At 33.7% G+C, this 19,271-nt stretch overlaps 1 protein-coding gene across 3 annotated transcripts in view; it reads left to right on the top strand.

Annotated features, from left to right (window-relative positions):
* The window catches only part of CDH18 (cadherin 18), a gene marked incomplete at both ends in the record, with an annotated part of 341,945 nt that overhangs the window by 218,266 nt on the left and 104,408 nt on the right, over window positions 1-19,271 (top strand). For all 3 annotated transcript variants that reach the window (XM_080704748.1, XM_080704750.1, XM_080704749.1), the window contains one exon: window positions 15,318-15,505. In XM_080704748.1, the coding sequence (XP_080560874.1) occupies window positions 15,318-15,505 (188 nt within the window). The remainder of the gene's footprint in view (window positions 1-15,317; window positions 15,506-19,271) is intronic.

Here is a 19,271-nt window from a genome sequence, read left to right as displayed (position 1 = left end):
TTCCAGACCTATTTTATATGCTTTATATGCTTTATTTGGAAACAGAGTCTCTTAAGCCTGCAGAGGCTGGCTTCGAACGTGTGTGATCCTCCTGTCTCAGCCTCCTAAGCGCGGGGATTACGAGCGTGTGCCATCACGTCTGGCACTCTGCATACTTTTAACAACAATAATTAAGTTGTGGATACCAAAAATTAATTTAAAAATTATAACCACGTGGTGGTGTTGTATACTTGTATCTTGGTGATCCAGAAATGGGTAGATAATTTTATATCATATCCTGTCCCAAAACAGAGAAGGCAGCTAAAAGTTTAAAGCAGGCAAATAGAAGTTGTCTGCTTCATCTGCCTTGCTTTGGGGCAGGCAGAAGCTGCCTGTCAGCACTGCAACAAGGTAAGATAAATCTAAAATTTATAATTTTCAGACCCCACAAGTTAAAGAAATATCATGCAATCCTTCATGTGGTCTGAGTGATATTAGAACAAGGTACAGACTAAAAAACTAGACTGGTCTATTGATTAATTTAGTAAAAAAAAATTAAAATGCTAAAACTTAAAAGATCATGGGCTTGGGAAAAGCTAAAATAAGCATTATTCTCTCATGTAGATGCTGACAAGGAGGTAGATCTATTGGCCTGGGAACTTAACAATTCAGATAAGGAAGACTAGATAGGACAAACCGTATCTAAAATCAGGGGTCCAGGGGGAATCAGCACTCACTTGGAGGCTTTATTGCATTCTCCTTGAAGGCATGATGCTCTTGCTCTCTCTTCTATGTGTTTTTGGTACAGCACTGTTACGCTTTCTTCTGTAATAAATCCCCCCCCCCCCCTTCACTCTTACTCTTGCCTTTGCAATAAACCTTTATGCCTTCCACTAAATCCCAACTGAATCTCCTGGTTGTTATTTGTATAATCTCTTAGGAGAACCCATGACTGGGTGGATGAGGTGACCACCCCAAACTGTAAAACTGGTACTGGGGAAGCTGCTATAGACAGGAAGATTGCAGGTTTGAAGCCAGTCTCAGCAGTTTAACAAGGCCCTCAGGAACTTAATGAGCCCTTGTTTCAAAATAAAAACTAAAATTGGGCTCGGGGTGTAGGTCAAAGGTAGAATGTCCTTGCTTTCAGTCCCCAATATTGCACATATAAAATAAAATTTACAACTAGAATTTAGGATATAGTACCTGTTATTAATTTGAGAACCATACGTTTATTGATTGCAATTAAAACCACAGGGACAAATATTACCTTCTTCTAGAAACATAACTTTCATATTTTAAGAGATAGTATTGCCCATTATTTGGGCCCTCATTTCTATCCCTTATGCAGACACTCTAGGGAGACACTTATAAAAGTTTTAAAGGCTGGATTCAAAATTATTGTCTAGGTTAGGATATACACATAGAAATGATAGCCACAAGCAAGGCATGTGAACAAGACAAAATAAAATATAACAACACAAAAGTCATATGATGGTACTCTAAAAGTCATGACTCCACAGTGGATTTACATTGAATAATCCGATTCAAGGTATATGAAATTTCCATAATAGTTTTTCCTTTTTCTTTTACTTTAAATTTATTTATTTATTTATTTTATTGGTGCACTGTATTCATACATCATAGTGGGATACAAACTTTTGTAGACATACATGCACACATCGCCCAGTCAGCCCCCACCCGATCCCCACCCTATTCTCTCCCCATCCCTCCCTCCCATGCTTGGCTTAGTGGTTGACATCTAGTATTATAGAAATTTATCCAAAATTAAAAATGATAATCTCACATAACAGTTTCATTTGTCTAATACCAAGCTTTTGATGACTTAAAGATAACATTTCAATATTTCTTTTTGCTTTCTTTCTTACCAGAGAATATTATTTTTCTATTTTTTTAGGTGAAACTATCATATATTTATATATTTATTTTTCAGAAAAAAATCTATCCTAATATGGAATATGTATTCTAGATACCCAAAACGATCTTGAAAAAGAACAAAGCTAGAAGATAATATATTTTCTGATTTCAAACCATATAAAGCTACAATAATTGAAACAGTGTAGTACTGTTCTAAAGGCAGATATATAAACCATTGCAGTTAAATAAAAGCCTAGAGCTAAATTCTTCCCTATATTGTCAAGTTATTTTTGACAAGGTTTCCACGAACATTTGGTGGTAGAAATAATAATCTTTTAACTAAATATTGTTGAAAAATAATAATTACATGGAAAAGAATAAAATTGGACCCATACCTAATCCCATATACAAGTATTAACTCAAAATAGATAAAAGACCTAAATATAAATCTTAAGACTATAAACTTTTAGAAGAAAATCTGGGTCATAAAACCTCACACCATTGAAGTTGGCATTGATTTCTTGGATATGATTTCAATGGCACAGGCAACAGAAGAGTATACAAACTCCCTAAAAAATAAAAAAAAAATATTGTATATCCAAAGACAATGTAAACAGAGTTAAAAGTTACTAATAGAATTGGATAAATATTTCCAAATGCTATATCTGAAGGTATATTAATATTCCAACTAGAAATCCTAAAAATTAACAACAATAAAGGCAAACAACACAATTTAGAGATAGGTAAAAGACTAACATAAATAATGAATCTCCACAGATAACCAATCTTAGTTGTTTGCTGGATGGAAAATCTTGTTTCTCTGGTTCTGGTGTGTGTTATCTATTTCTTCTTTGTAGTTAATCTCTTTGAATATTTTCTCTAGTGCTGGTTTTGAAGACAAAATTTCCTTCAGTTTCTGTTTGTCATGGAAGCTTCTTATTTTTCCATCTAATTTGATAGAAAGTTTTGCTGGGTAGGAAATTTTTGGCTGGAAGTTGTTTTCTTTCAGAGTTTGGAATATGTTACTCCAAGCCCTTCTGGCTCTCATGACTTGGTTTGGGAAGTCTGGAGTGATTCTAATTGGTTTGCCTCTGAATGTCACTTGCCCCCTTGTTTTTGTTGCCTTTAAGATTCTCTGCTTGGCTTCCACAGTGGTCATTTTGACAATTATGTGGCGTGGGGATCCTCTTCTCCGATCCTGTCTAAAGGGAGTTCTATAAGTTTCCTGGATCTGTGTATCAACCTCTTGCTCTATGTTTGGAAAATTTTCTGCTATTGCTTCCTTGAAGAGATTGTTGATCCCTTTGGCATCACTTTCTTTTCCCTCCTCTATTCCAATTATTCTTAGGTTAGCTCTCTTAAAATGGGCCCATATTTCTTCAATGTCAGATTCCTGCTGTTGGTATTTTTTCCTAGATTAGAAACTATGCATTCATTTTTGGAATGATCATCTTTTAAGAGCGAGATTCTGTTCTCCATGTGGTCTAATCGGTTTTTTGTGCTTTGAATTGAGGCCTTTACTTCATTAATTGCATCCTTTATCTCTTTTTGGCTCTCTCTGAGTTCTTTTCGAAGCACCTCTATTATTTCTACAGTTATTTTCCTGATTTGATCTTCTAGAAATCTCTGATTTTCTGTTTTATCGGGTTCTGATGTTGTGGGGTTGTGGGCATTCATTGCTCCAGTGTTATTCCTCTTTCCCATGATTTCAGAAGTTTGTGCCTTTTCTGGGTTCTTCCCTTGGGTCACTATGACTTCACTTAAGGTGCTCTGGATCTTGAGTCTGTAGTATCTCAGACCCCACTACTCCTTTACTGGGTTGTATCACAGAGTCTCCGACCCAGGGAGTCGATAGAGACTGCTTTAAACTATGGGGGGTGCCAGGTTGCACGTTCTCCTATGGTGTGATATCTCTGCCACCACCACTCCCCCACTGGGTCAAGTCCCAGGAAGTACAGTACTGGTATTTCTCCTCTGTGGCCCGCAATTTGACTTACTGTTCTTGAGTTTGCAGATGTAGCTGTACTGGACTTGTTGAATTCGCTGCTGCTGCCGCCGGTGGCAATATGGCGCTGCTGCTACGCCCTCGGCCATGAGGCTGGCTTATTTCTTTTTGGCTTTGAATTCCACTCTGAGTTTAAAAATCCCACCTGGCTGTTCCGCAGCAGCTCACCTCAGCTTGCCATAGCCTTCCGGTGAATTTGCCACTGCCGCCGGCAGTATGGCGCTGCTGCCACGTCCTCGGGCGTGAGGCCGGTGTATCTCCTCTGTGGCTCTGTGCTCTGTTCTCAGACCGCTTTCTCTCTGGAGCCTGGTGATTTTTTTGTTTCTCTGGTGATGGTGTTTTCTGGCTATGAAAGGCGCTGATTTTGTGGTAATGGAGATTGGTTGTTGGCGGGGCTCTTAAGCTCCGCTTTTCTCGGTCGCCATCTTCCCGGAAGTCTCCTTAAAATTTTTATTCTATAAAAATCAGTTGCATTTTATACAGCCAAACAAATTTCTTAGTGGTTTTTTGGCAAAGAAATATAATAAATTTTTACAACTATATGAAAAAGTTACCTTTAATTACTGTGTGTACATAGTTGACTGACAAAATTATCTTCCATTCAGCATCCTAATTAATTGGTGAAATAACCTACCTAATATTTTAGGATATTAAAAAAGTAAAGTTAAAGATATGAAAGATATGGATACACACACACACACACACACACACACACACACACGCGCGCGCACACAGCCTCCTGTGGCTCAAAACACAATATTATGGCCCTATTTGGTGGTAACTTGCAATTATTGCCAAATACAATTTATTTTTCATCCTTTCAGTAAAGAAAACTACTTAAAAGTCCCATTGAAGTACTGCTTTAGCTTAACTATACATAAGAAATTACCTAACTTTCTTCTAGAAATAATACCTAATGTATTTTTGCCTGTGCCACTGGGCACATTACTTAGTGAAATTCTTAGTGAAATGATTCAAGGAAATTTGCCAAGTATTGAATAAATGTGATTTGTGAGGAATTCACCCATTTCTCCTTTGTTACTGGCTTATTTTCTCAGAAAGCAACATGATCAGTATTTTGAAAAATAGCCACCTATTCAGAAATATATTCTGCTGATTATGAAGGCTGTTATTGGCAGTGTGTTGCTTCCACAGCCTCTGTACTACAGTTGGGTATAAATTGACCATTCTGATTCAAGACACAGTGCATCATGGAGGTCAAGAGGTATGAGGGGAATTCAGTGAGGGGCAACAACAGGTGCCTAGATTCACAACCAAGTCAATAGAAATCCCTGATAATCAAACAGAAAGACTTTCATACAATTCCATGGTTTATATTTCCATGTAATAATATCTCTATGAGATTCATTTTAACAAAATATAAATTAAAACTTCTTGGGAAAACTATTAAAATTAAAATCTGTATTTTACCCCAATATGATATTTGAATATGATGTACCAATAAAAAAAATAAAAAAATCTTCTCTAAACTTCAAAAATCTGACCACAAAGGTAAGAAAAAAAATAAAAATGTTTTTATTATCAAGTAAACAGTGAATCATAATGTAATTCTTATCACTGAAAATCATTAAGCAATTTGATGACAAAAATTAAATATCTGTATTCTATGTAACCAAGAAGACACAGCCCATTACTATGTGTACCCAAGATAATCAATAATCAGTTCTCAAGTGAGAGCTATATAGAAGTGAATCCATCTTAAATTCACTTGGTAATTGTGGTGACTCTGTCAATCGTTTAGGCTGTGTTTAAGGAAAACAAAGAAACAAAATTCTTATGATTTTATGTCAGGAGATGACTTTGCCTCTTGAAGCTAGAGGGAGCAAAAGTAGGTTCCTATTTGCTCAATGCTGGAAGTAGGTGGGGAATCTATCTTGATTTCATTTTAAAAATGTGTTCTCAGATCATTGAGAAAGACATTCATGGATTGTAAAACTGACAAGAGGATTACTTAGCTTTGTAAGATTTACATACATTTTAAGAAGAAAGAGAATGACTTACAATTAGTAATTTTGTCAAATAAATGCTCTAAAAAAGGAGGAAATTGTCTCTCCCATTATTTTCAACAAGGAAAACTAAGGTTCTTATTTCACATTTGTATTTGCTCTCATAAATCCAGATAAAAATTGGTTTCTGAAAATTAAGTACGTTATCTCCCTATAGTTGTATGTTTTTCTCTGTGCATGTGACAAGAAACATATAATCTCTTAATAAATTTTAAGTACCCAATACACTATTATCTAATATAGTCAACATTTGTACATTAGTTATCCTCAAGGTATTCTTCCTCTATTTCTAAAGTTTTTTGTCCTTTGACAAACTTCTCTATATTTCCCCCATTGTCACAGCAGTTTGGTTTATTCATTTTGAATATTTTAGATCTACATGTAAGTAAGATCATACAGTATCAGTGATTTTGTGACTGAGTTATGCCACTTAATGTAATACCTATTATGTATATTATAAACAGGAAAGGATATCATTTCTCATAAGAGATATCTGTACTACTGTGGTTATTGTACTGTTATAGTCAGCAACCATGATAAGAAAACAGCCTACATGCCTGTTGATGTAAAAGAAAATGGTAAAAGAAAGTCCTATGTTAGTTTCACTGCAATATCAAGGATAAAAAGACAATAGAAAAAAAAATTTTGCACCATGTGTATAAATCTAAGCCATAGGAAACATTCATTCAAATATATTTTATAAAATTAAATGTAGGACAGGCATGGTAATCCTTATACTTGAGGGGGATAAGGCAGAAAGATTGCAGGTTTGAAGCCAACTTAGTGATACCCTGTTTCAAAATTTAAAAAAATAGGCTGGGCGTGGTGGCACATGCTTGTAATCCCTGCACTTGGGAGGTGGAGGTAGAAGGATCACGCTGTTTTGAAGCTAGCCTCACTGGATTAAGAGACCCTGTTTCCAAATAAAAATATAAAAATAGGTCTGGGAGTGTAGCCCGGAGGTAGAAGGGTTTCCAGGAACCCCAATATCACAAAAATAATAAATAAATAAAAATAAAAAAGGGTTGTATCTCAGTGGTAGAATGTCCCTGGGCTCAAATTTCAGTACTAAAGAAAACAAAATATGTAAATAATATAATATTATCAATATATGAAAGTTCTAATGATTCTGGTAAGATTAACTGAGAATTGATTATGGCAAGAAAATCACATGTAGTCTTATCTGTGCCTTATTTTACAAAATAAGGACACAAGCAAATACATCAAGAGAGAGAAAAAGAACAATATTTCACAATATTTATGCACATTTCATTATATTGATTTTTAAGTTAAAATAGGTCAAATAAAAAGTTGTAAGCAGGGGGATTTAAAAAAAATTAAAGTGTGATTAATTCATGTTTTTATTTTTATTTCTTATTTTTAATTTCCCCAGAACTTACCACAGGCAAGTTATCTCCCCAAAAAGAGTAGAATTAAAGAGTGTCCATTGGATTTAGGACAGAATTAGCAACTATAGCAGAGTTGTAGATTATTAAGTCATGACACAAAATGGCAGCAGGCTTCTTGAAATAAGATATTTTAAAGCTAGTGAGAGGAATTCTCATGATATACACCACAAATATTTTGTTAACTAATTTTCTAAGTGATATTCCATTATTTCCTCTATTCAGTTCAACTGAAATGAATCAAACTCTCTGTCTTGCACTAAAAGAAAAAGATTATTCAAGGGCTTGAATATCAGATATGGAGACAAACAGAGGTCTTCCTTACAGGTTGCTTACTAAAAATTGATTTCAATCTAAAATTTATACATTTTAAACTTTATAAAGTACATACAATATTAATATGAACCTGTTCTGTCTAATGAAATATAATGAATAGAGAAGAATCACGACATTTGCAGCTTTCTGAATGTGCTTTCTTTCTTGAACATGCTTTCTGCTGTGTGACTTTACTCCAGTGCTTTCTGGATTATGACTCTTTCCTTATTGATATGAACAGTTTTCTACAACTTGCTATGAAAAAATAATATATTTTAAGTCTACCACTATATTAATTCTGTAGTGCCTTCATTTATTTTGATTTGCTATGACTTTTTTGTTTGCAAATGTTATCATTCCTGGATTAACTTGGTAAATGTTTACCTTTTTAATTTGAGAATTTCATAATTATGAAAAATTCTGTTTATTTCGATCTTAAAAATGTGACATCTGGGCACATGACTCTCTCTAGCCTATCTCCATAGATTGTAGAAAATGTACACTGTAAAGATGTACTGTCTTTTGAACATTAAACTATTTTACACATATTATTTTTCAAGAGCACCTTAATATTTTTAAGACCATTGTAAATAAGCATCACTTTTTCTTACACAGACTTTATTTCCTTAAATTTGATTTTTCAGCATGAACTTTGGAAAGTGGGCCATTGTAGCAATGTAGGCTCAATATTCTATAGATGCACTACCAAAATAAAGAAAAAGTAAAGTTTTCTACTAGTTCTAGTTCAAGAACTTGAAAATATACCCTATTAAAAACTTTTGAATTACCTGGCTACCATTTACCACTAAAGTGTGAAAAAATTTTGGTAGAGTTCTATATATTTTGAATTTTATGTTCTTCCTAGGCAATTAACTGTATAAAGAAAGAACTTTTATTGGTATGATATATCCTGATATAACTATATTATTAAGGTCAAGGGATTGTGTTTTTCAAAAAAGAGGATGCCATGCATATGAAATTATATGTTGATTAGAACTGTTAAACTAAATATTGATCTATATTTCTCCTTTAGACAATTATTTTATTTTTTTCAGTTAGTGTCTAATGGTAATAGAAAAAAGCTGACAAAAATATTTGTAGGACATTGAATAAAAAACACATATGGGTCAAACCTTAGTATCTACATATTTGCATTTTAAAACATGAAATTTTATCTTCAGGGGCCAAAAGACTTCCATTCCATAAACACCAACTGTCTTTCTATTTGTTCATGTTTATTTAACTGTCCTTTATCCAGCTTTTGTACATTTCAGAGTACAAATAACACTTTCTTATTTAATTTATTTCTAAATATTTTATTCTATTTGATAGTATTTGTTATTGACTATATATGGAACATTCCACAAAGTCTTGGTCTCCAGTGCTACAATATTTAGAGTTTGGATCTGGGGGAAATTATTAGATTATGAGACCTTAGATCACATAAGTGGGTTTTCCATGGTGGACTAATAATTTTGTAGCATCCTTGGGAGAAGGTTGAAACTCTAGGAGGTGTAACTACTTGGAAAAAGTAGATCACTGAGTCTGCCTTGGAAGGGTATATCTTGTTCCTACTTCTTTCCTCCCTGTCTTTGATCTTCCTGTATGTCAGGATGCCACATCCTTCTACCATTATGCTCTGTCTCTCCTCTGGCTAGAAGTAATGAAGTCACCTGATCATAAACTGAAAGCATAAGTCAATTTAAGTCTTTAAGTTATTTTTGTAAGAAGGAAAAGGTAATATTTTATTGTTATTATTTTTTAATTTTTATTTTTTACTTTTTTATTGGAGGACTATAGTCTCACATCATAATGTGGATCATGCTGACAATGGCATATATTCACACAGCACTTGGAGCCCATCCCGTCCCACACTTCTCCTTTTCCCACCCGCCCAATACTGAGTGTCCATGTTAACTATGTTATATTCACATGTATACACATATTTGAATGTAGGTTTTCCATTAATTAACCTCAGCCTTTTTTCTACCCTACCCCTCCTTTCTGGCTAAGTTTGTAATGGCAGGTACATAGTGTCAAAAAGCTGCTAAAATGGAAATTTATTTATTTATTTATTTATTTATTTATTTATTTATTGGTGGTACTGGGGGTGGAACCCAGAGACTTTCTATCTCCGGGCTATACTCCCAGACCCATTTTATATATATTTTTTGGAAACAGCGTCTCACTAAGTTGCTGAGGCTGGCTTTGAACCTGCGCGATCCTCCTGTCTCAGCCTCCCAAGCGCAGGGATTACAAGCGTGCGCCACCACGCCTGGCTCTAACGGCAATTTATACTGAGATGAGTTGTTGTGACTCTTCACAACCATGTGGTTCAGAAGCATTTGGAACTGGTTTATTATAGGAGATTAGAAAGATAATGAAGATGAAGACTAGAGAACACATAAAATGATGTAAGCAGAACTTTATGGAAGATTCTGGTATGAGCTCAGAAAGCTAGAATGGGGATAGGAATGTAGACGCTAAAGACTGCTTATGGGTTTTAAGATGGGAGCAAGCACTCGACTGGGAAGTGAACTAGAGTCAATTTTTCTTACATTATGATAAACTTCTCTATATTTTGTCCAGAACCTGAGATATTGTGTGAGGATGAGTTTAAAAGTGATGAATTAATTAATATCTGGGGAAAATTTCAAGGTCACAGGGCATTCAGGCTATAGCATGGACATCACAAGCCACCTTTAACCATGTGTAGAGTGAGAATTGGAAAGAAAATAAGTCATATTTGAAAATGTGCAATTTGGTGAGAAAAGAAATCTGCGTAAACTTGAGACCAAGGAAGGTATGATTGATAAACACATTACCATTATTGAAAAGAAACAGTATTTGCACTGACAATAAGAAATATGCCTTGAGTTTATTTCAAGAATCAACCACTCTCTGCCCATTTCAGTTCAAGTGGGAGTAAGTGAAAATTTATTTGAAAGACTCCTCTTTGGTAATACAGTAGTAGTAGGGTACTCTGCTTCCACAGGGCCATCTAAGAAGATTTTCCCCCAGAATTCCTCACACTCAGCTAATCCAAGCATACAGAGACCATTGTAGCCATGTTTCAAGAAGGCCTAACTACTGCTTGAGGTGACAGCAAATAGTGCCATCCGTGTGGTGCTGGTTTTGAAGAAATGTAGAATGCTGTGGTTACAGGATCACAGAGACTTTCACTTATTATTTTAAAGAAAATCCTGGGAAGCCAAGCAGTGTGTGAAAAAAATGAGTCACTAAGTGGCAAATCTTGAAGCTGTGTTAGTGAAGCCTAAGCTGCAATGCAGATCCCAAGAACTTGGAGTTACTAGGTTCTTGGAGTATCTGTGGAAGAGACTGTAGGCAGGAAGCAGAGCCAGCCCACAGGAGATGCCATGTGTGCTGCAAACAGCAAGGCTGTGGAAGCTGGGGCTATGCAAACACTTTGGAGCTGATGTTTTGACTCCATGTGCACTGGATGGTGAACATGGAGCTGAAGATTTAATGGTTTCTCAGCTGGGTTTTAATCATGCCTTGATGACTTTTTCTTTATATTCTTGTAGTCCTTTTTTCAGAAATAAGATTTTTTTCTATAAAATTACATGTTGGAAGTATGTAACTTGTTTTCAAGGTTATCTAGTGGTTCACAGCTAAGAACGTGAGTCTCAATGGAAACATAAAGCTTAAACTTTTGAGTAAAGCTGGCACTGTAAACATTATGAAAACTCTTGGATAAAAATTAAAATTTTTATGATAACATAGAGAGTAGCCTTTGAAGGCCAAGAGTGGAGTGTTATGCTTTGCATTTGGAATACCCACCAAAGGCTGATTTGTTGAAGTCTTGGTCCTCAAAGAAGCAACATTAAGATTTGAAACTCTTGGGAAGTAACTGGATCATGACTCTGACTTCAGCAGTGGATAAATCCATTAATATGCTAACTTGATAGCATCATTGGGAAGTTATATGAAGTAGATATCTGGGGAATGCCATGAAAGGGAATGTCTTGTCCCTTTCCCCTTTCTTCCTCTTTCTGCTCCCTCTGCTTCTTGGCTGCCATACGTGAGAGAATTCCTCTCCCTCACCCTTCCACCATGATGTTCTGCCCCTGCTTAGACTCAAAACAATGGAGACAGCTGACCATTGACTGAAACTTCTGCAATTGTGAGCCGAAATAAATATCTTTCCTGCTTTATGTTATTTATGTCAGAATATTTCATAACTCCAAAAACATAACTAGTACACTATTGAAAGTTAAATTTTTCTAATATTTTATATTAATTACATTAGTGCAAAACAACATATCTGATCTTGCATCTTAATTTTGTATCCTTAAAAGTTTACTGAATATATTGTTCCTAGCAGATCTGATTGTTTTGTTTGGTTGTTTTTGTGGTTGTTAGAGTTCTCAGGGATTTCTATATATAATATCATGTCACCTGCAAATGGGGAATTTACTTTTTTTCATTCTAATTTGAATGCTGTAATTTTTCTTTATTGACAAATTGCTTTAGTTAGGCCTTCTATCATTGTGTTAAATAGAAGAGTAAAAGTGGTATCTTTTTTGTTTCCCATTTTAGCAAAGATGGCTTTCAATTTTTCACCACTGTATGTATTATCTGTGACATTATGATCAAATGTCCATCCTGCATTTTAGATCTAAAGATTCAGCAAAATTCTTATCCAAATAGCAATGTCACTTTTACAGAAATAAAAATAAACAATAATAAAGTTAATTTGGAATTAAAAAAAGACTCAAATAGTCATAACACCCTAAAAGAAAGAGATCAAAGCTGGAAGCATCACACTTCCTAACTTCAGAACAGAAAACAAATCTATTACAAAAGACATATAGACTAAAGGGACAGTAGAGAGAGATTAGAAATAAAATCACAAATGTATGATCAACTCATCTTTACTAAAGATTCCAAAAATACATTAGCAGAAAATAATACGTCACAAGTGTTGCTGAGAAAACTCTTTCTACTTGTAAAAGAGTAAATTTGGATTTTATTGTATGCCATACAAAAGTTAACTAAAGTGGGTTAAGTTCAAACATTGACTTGAGACTGTAAAATTTTCAGGAAAAAGCATAAGGGGAAATCATGGCATTGGTCTTGTCAATGACTTATTGAATATAACACGAAGAATCACAGGTTATAGCAATTAAAAATAGATAAATATGGCTATACCAAATACAGTAAAAATATTCAGTGAAAAAATGATCAAAATGAAAATATAACCTATTGAATGGATAAACATTTGTAAATAATGGATCTAACAATGGATTTACTTAAAACATATGTTATATACTCCATCTCCATATCAAAATAATTAATAAAAGTACTAAGATTGGCAAATGTCTCAAATATTTTTGAAGAACATATTCAATTGGACAAAATGCATATGAAAAACACTAATGTCACTCATAATGAAAATCAAACCCACAACAAAGCAAGATCACCTCACATCTGCTAAGATGGCTAATATTATATTAATAATATAACATAAAGGGTTGATGGATATGAGAAAAAATTGAAACTACCACACCATTGGTAGTGATGCCGAATGGTACTGCCAATACAAAATGAAGTAGGGAAATTTCTCAGAAAAGTAAAAATAGAGAGAACTACTGCATAATACTTCAACAAAAATCCTGAGTACTTATCTAAATGAATTTAAAATATAACTTCAAAAAGATATCATCACACACATGTTTATAAAAGTACTATATACGAAAGCCAAAATGAATGTACAAACAGGGTATATCTAAGTAGAGATAAATGGATAGAAAAATATTTGTGTTAATACACACTTTAGAATATTACTCAGGTTTCAAAACAAGGAAATCCTGCAATATGTGAAAAAATGGATGAAATAGAAGATATTATGTTGAGAGAAATAGTCCAAAGAAGCACAAATACCACATTATTATAATTATATAAGGTATTAAAAATATTAAAACTAAAAAAAAAATAAAATTATGATTGCCATGAACTGTGGGAGGGAAAAAAGACATTTATTTTTTTAAAGGATATAAAATTTCAGATATCTAAGATTAATAATTTTAAAAATTTGCTGTCCAATAATGTACATATAAATAACAATACTGTACTTCACACTTAAAATGTTATGAGGGAAATTTTAATTTTAAATATTATCACAACAGTAAAAAAATACTTCAGAAAATAACTAGAAATGTTTATATTGGTATCATACTGCACCTAACATTTTTTACAGAGAAAAATTACATCCACTACATATATTTATTATTTTATTGTATACTGCATTTAACAAAATTTTTTCAGAGAAAAAATAACTTTATATAAGCTCTTTATTCACTAATCTATAGTATAATTTTATTTTTCTTGAATGCTGAATTGATATAGTTTAAACTTAGCTGACAATCTGTTATCAAATTAAATTTTAATCTGTTTTTGTTATTTATGATGTTCTCTTGGATTTGCTGCAAATCAGTGCTTTAATAAAACATTTCTCTTTTGTCATAAGCAGTTGCTAAAATATCATTATGGTGTATTTTTATATTTTATTTTAACTTTAGTTTTATGTGGGTCATATTGAAAATGGCATACTCTTACACAGTGCTTGGTGCCCTCGCCCTCCTCCAAACAATGAGTGTCCAGGCTGACCATGTTACATTCACACTTATACACATATTCAAGTGTAATAAACTTATACAAGTGTATAAGTTATTCAAGTGTAAACTTATACACATATTCAACTCCTCTATTAATTAACTTCAACCTATTGAATGGATAAACATTTGTAAATAATGTATCTAACAATGGATTTACTTAAAACATATGTTATATACTCCATCTCCACATCAAAACAATTAATAAAAGTACTAAGATTAGCAAATGTCTCAAAGTATTGAGATATTTGTAACTCCTCCATTAATTAACTTCAACCTTCTTTTCCAGTTTTGTTGAGGTTTCCCCTCCATTATCTTGAGTCCCACTGGTATTCCGAATACTCCTAGTAGCCATTTCATAAGTACTTATAAAAAAAAGTTCTAGTTAACACTTAATATTATGAAAAAGACTTCAGAAATATTTTGATATTTTTGCATATCACAGAATTAGATTTATAAAAAACAATTTTACTATCATTGACCATAGAAGGCACAATTAAAAATAAAAGTACTTTAAAAGTGTCATATCACTTAATGTAGCCATATTATTCCACTTGGTAGACGATTTAATAACTTTATTTTGATTTTGACTATTATGAAGTACTTTCAAGAAGCTGATGTGAATCAGGTGTGGTGACCCATGCTTGTAATCCCAGTACTTGGGAGGCTATTACAGGAGGATTGCAGGTTTCTGGCCAGCCTTAGTGAGGCCTTCCACAACTTAATGAGATCCCGATTCAAGAGAAAAACAAAAAATGGAGCTGGGGGTGTAGCTCTGAGGGAGAATACCCCTGATTTCAATTTGTAACACCACACACAAAAAAAAGGCCGAGGTAATAAAATGGTTCATATTCATGTCTATACATTATTTTACTGGAAATTTTGTTGCATATATCTTAAAATCGATGTCTAGTATTTCACTACTAAATAAAATGTTATAATTTTAAAAGCTGAATAAAATCCCTTTTATACATTTCCTAACATAATGTTCATTTGCCTGCATAGTGTATAACTACTTCTCATCTTTTACTTGTGGGATTATTTTATGAACACTGTTTTATGGAATGTTTTTCAGAGCACTATCAACTATATGTTCCTGAGTCTGCTCAAGTTGGTTCAGCTGTTGGAAAAATCAAGGCCAATGATGCAGACACCGGCTCTAATGCTGACATGACATACTCCATCATAAATGGCGATGGCGTTGGGATATTCTCCATCTCCACTGACAAAGACACCAGAGAAGGAATCCTCTCCTTAAAGAAGGTAAAAAGACAAAAATGACATACTGTTCATGATTCATTAAATATTTCCTAATATGGAAATAGTAGGAATTTTTCCATGTTATGAGATTATTAAAATAACAAAATGTTCTTTCTTTGAGATGTAAATACAGTGTGAGTGTGAGTGTGTGTGTGTGTGTGTGTGTGTGTGTGTGTGTGTGTGTGTGTTTCTGGGAATTGAAGTCAGGGATATTTACCTCTGAGCTCTACTTACAGCCCTTTCTGTTTTTTTCATTTTGAAACCTGGTCTTGCTAAATCAGCCCACTCTTGTCTCAAACCTGTGCCTTAGCCTTTAGGTTACAGGAGTGTGCCACTGTGTCTGGCTCTGGGATTACATTTTAATTGTGGTTAAATCTGAATCTTTGGATCTCCTCTCAGCCATTAAACTTTGCTAATGTGGGAAGATCTGATGTAGAATAAACTATGAATATGTATCTCCCCATCTTTGATTGAATTTTGTCAATTCTCAAATCTTCATGAAATGTCTTAGCAATTCCGGTAACAATTTAAGTGTAAACCAGGAGTGGTGGTACATTTGTTTAATCCGAGTACTTCAGAGGCTGAGACAGAAAGATCAAAAGCTGAGGCTAGCCTTGAAAATGCAGTAAGACCCTCAATGACTTAGTAAGAACCTGCTTCACGATAAAATAGTAAAATAATATAAAATAAAAAGGATTGTGGATGTAGAACAGAGGTAGAATGACCCTGGGTTCAATTTCCAGTAGCAAAAAAAAAAAAAAAGGAAAAAAAGAAATATATCTGTAATTTTTCTTTTTATAAGTGTGCAATACAGTGTTGTATTTTTAGGAACAATATTGTATAGTAGAGTTCTAAGATTATTAATCAGAGGTAGAATGCCTCAGGGTTTTATTCTTAGTACCAAATAATAATACTAATAAGTGTAATGCATTTTACCTAAATACAACTAATTAAAGTGTCATTAAGATAAAGGTATGATTATTCTGTAATAGCAACAGAGAACAGTATAAATAGTATTGGTGTTATTAGCTAAAATAGAACTGTTACTACAAATAATCTTAGAGTAAAATATAATAAATCACCAAAATATTTGCATGGACTGCAGAAATCTTTTGAAGGCCCATAAAGACCCTTTCTTTTAAATGGTAAAAATTTCGATTTTAAAATTCTACATCTATTTTAAAAGACAGTAATAAAGCTTTGAACTTCTATTGTAAACAAAAATTGGTCTAAAGGTCTAATATGACATAGATAAAAAGAATTATATGGACTTACATACCATGTATATTTTGTACAAAAATTGAAAGCATCTATCTTCTAATTTTATAATAAAACTTCATACAATTGTTTGAAAATTTGAAGTAAAAGATACACACCAATATAAGATTTAGCTTTCAAATATTTTTAGAACTGTATAGTGAAATCTATTCCATGATAGTTTAGCTTTTCTTGATTCTACAATGATTTTATGCCCTTTTGTGTCTTTTGCCATTTATCTGACCCTTCTGATACACTGTTTATCTTTATCCTGCTTTCTTGTCTTCTATCTCATTTTGTTTTCAGATACATTCATTCTTTGTTTAGGACTCATTGTCCCTTCTGTTCTTTGCTTTTTTATATTGTATAATTTGCTCTATTTTTCTCCAAATTTATGCATGGATTAATAAGAAAATACTTAACTCATCTTTTGTGTTTTCAAAAAACATATCCATGTAATGTATTTTAGAATTTTCAGGAAACACATCATAAATGCTAGCTCCATTAATATCATTATTCTGTTGGTTTTTTAACTGATACAAAAAAATTCAGTGGGTTTGCTAATATTCATTAGGAGATAGCAATTTGCTTGGTTGTCACAGAGGTACAAAGTCAACTTCAATGAAACCATTAACTCTCTTCTCTTTGGTTTTTTCTGTTGTTGTTGTTATTGTTATTGTTACAAGAACCTATCATTGGGAGTAAAATATTATTTTTTACTTTTAAGAGTATATAATATTTATAAATATGAAGTAAAAAACATACATTTGACAAAAACGTTTGTATATGTAATTCCTAATACATTGTTTCTGTCTTTACATATGTTAAGGTTTTAGCTTAAGAATACAGCAAACTTTAGATCCCTGTTCTCTGTATTCATATTTTTTCTAGACATTCTGGAGTGGAGCTTTTTGACATTTTAGCATGTTTTACACGTTATGCTACTGTAGAATATGTTCAGAACACTGATTGAGAAATTATTTCTTAATGTGATATTATAGTGAATCTACTTAGTTATTTGTGTGTTTCACATATACTCTTCTATTTTAATTATATTTAATATTATTAATTTTTAGTAACTAAATTTTTATATTGACTTAAATTTGAGTATTAACTTGTAGTGGAGAAAGAACAGAAAAGTATATGGGAAGAAAAAGAAAAAAATACCACTTTATTTGTAAAGCTTTGTAGTAATGGAGAGAAAAAAGATTATGAGGGAAGAAAATGATAATATGATTGATTAATAATTTTAATTTTAGAAAAAAGACTTAAAACAACATTAGTGATATTAATAAGAGAATGGATTAACTGGAGGTAGAGATGATTCTAAATAGAGTCCTCATCACAGGTGAAAGAAAAAAAAACTTCTAGTATTCCTCCTTCACTGAGATTTGTGGAGGACAACAGAAAGGACCTAACTGTAGAGAAATTTCAGTGATCTGTCCAGAGGGTATCTGTCTCAAGGTTGTCCTTGTCTATTGAGCCCTTGATTTTTATTTGTTTTTACTTTTTATTTATTTATTTTTTATGGTACTGGGGTTGGGACCCTTCTACCTCCAAGCTACAGTCCCAGATATATATATATATATATATATATATTGGTGGTACTGGGGTTCCCGGAAGCCCTTCTACCTCCGGGCTACACTCCCAGACCTATTTTTACATTTTTATTTGGAAACAGGGTCTCTTAAGCCAGCGCGCGCGGCTGGCTTCGAACCTGCGCGATCCTCCTGTCTCTGCCTCCCAAGCGCGGGGATTACAAGCGTGCGCCACCACGCCCAGCTACAGTCCCAGACATATTTTATATTTTTATTTGGAAACAGGGTCTCTTAAGCCAGCAAGGCTGGGTTCGAACCTGCGCTATCCTCCTGTCTCCATTTCCCAAGTTCCGGGATTACAAGTGTGTGCCACCACGCCCAGCTTACTTTTTATTTTTATACTCTTATTGGTTTATGTTATGACATATCGTTCATTTTCATGGTTACATACATGCACACAGCAGTTGTCAGGCTTTCCCTCAGCTTCAGTCCCACTCTCCCCTTCCCCATGCAGGACATTGAGATGGGAATTGGTGTATCTCACATTCCTTGATTGATTTTCTCTCCCCCTTCCCTTCTCCTATATCACTTCAGTAGCTCCACTGGAGTTTTTCCTCCATTACGTCAAGTCCTTCACAATGATTTCTTTCTATCTTTTGCATATGAGTGAAAACATAACTATTTACTTTCTGTGACGGGCTAATCTCACTCAACATAATGTTCTCCAGGTCCATTTATTTTCTGAAAAATGACATAATTTTTTTTATTTACTGCTGAGTAGAATTCCATTGTGTGTATATCACATAATTTTGTAATCCATTCATCTGTTAATGGATATCAAGGTTGATAACATAATTTGGGGCTCATGAATTGTGCTGCTATGAACACAGATATGGCTGGGCATGTTGGCACATACTTGTCATCCCAGTACTTGGGAGGCCGAGACAGGAGAATAGCAGTTTTGCCGGCAGCCT

The sequence above is a fragment of the Muscardinus avellanarius genome, assembly GCF_963383645.1.
Source record: "Muscardinus avellanarius genome assembly, chromosome: 1".
NCBI classification, from domain to species: Eukaryota; Metazoa; Chordata; class Mammalia; order Rodentia; family Gliridae; genus Muscardinus; species Muscardinus avellanarius.
Note: the sequence above shows the minus strand (reverse complement) of the source record. Positions and strands in the feature narration are given on the sequence as shown.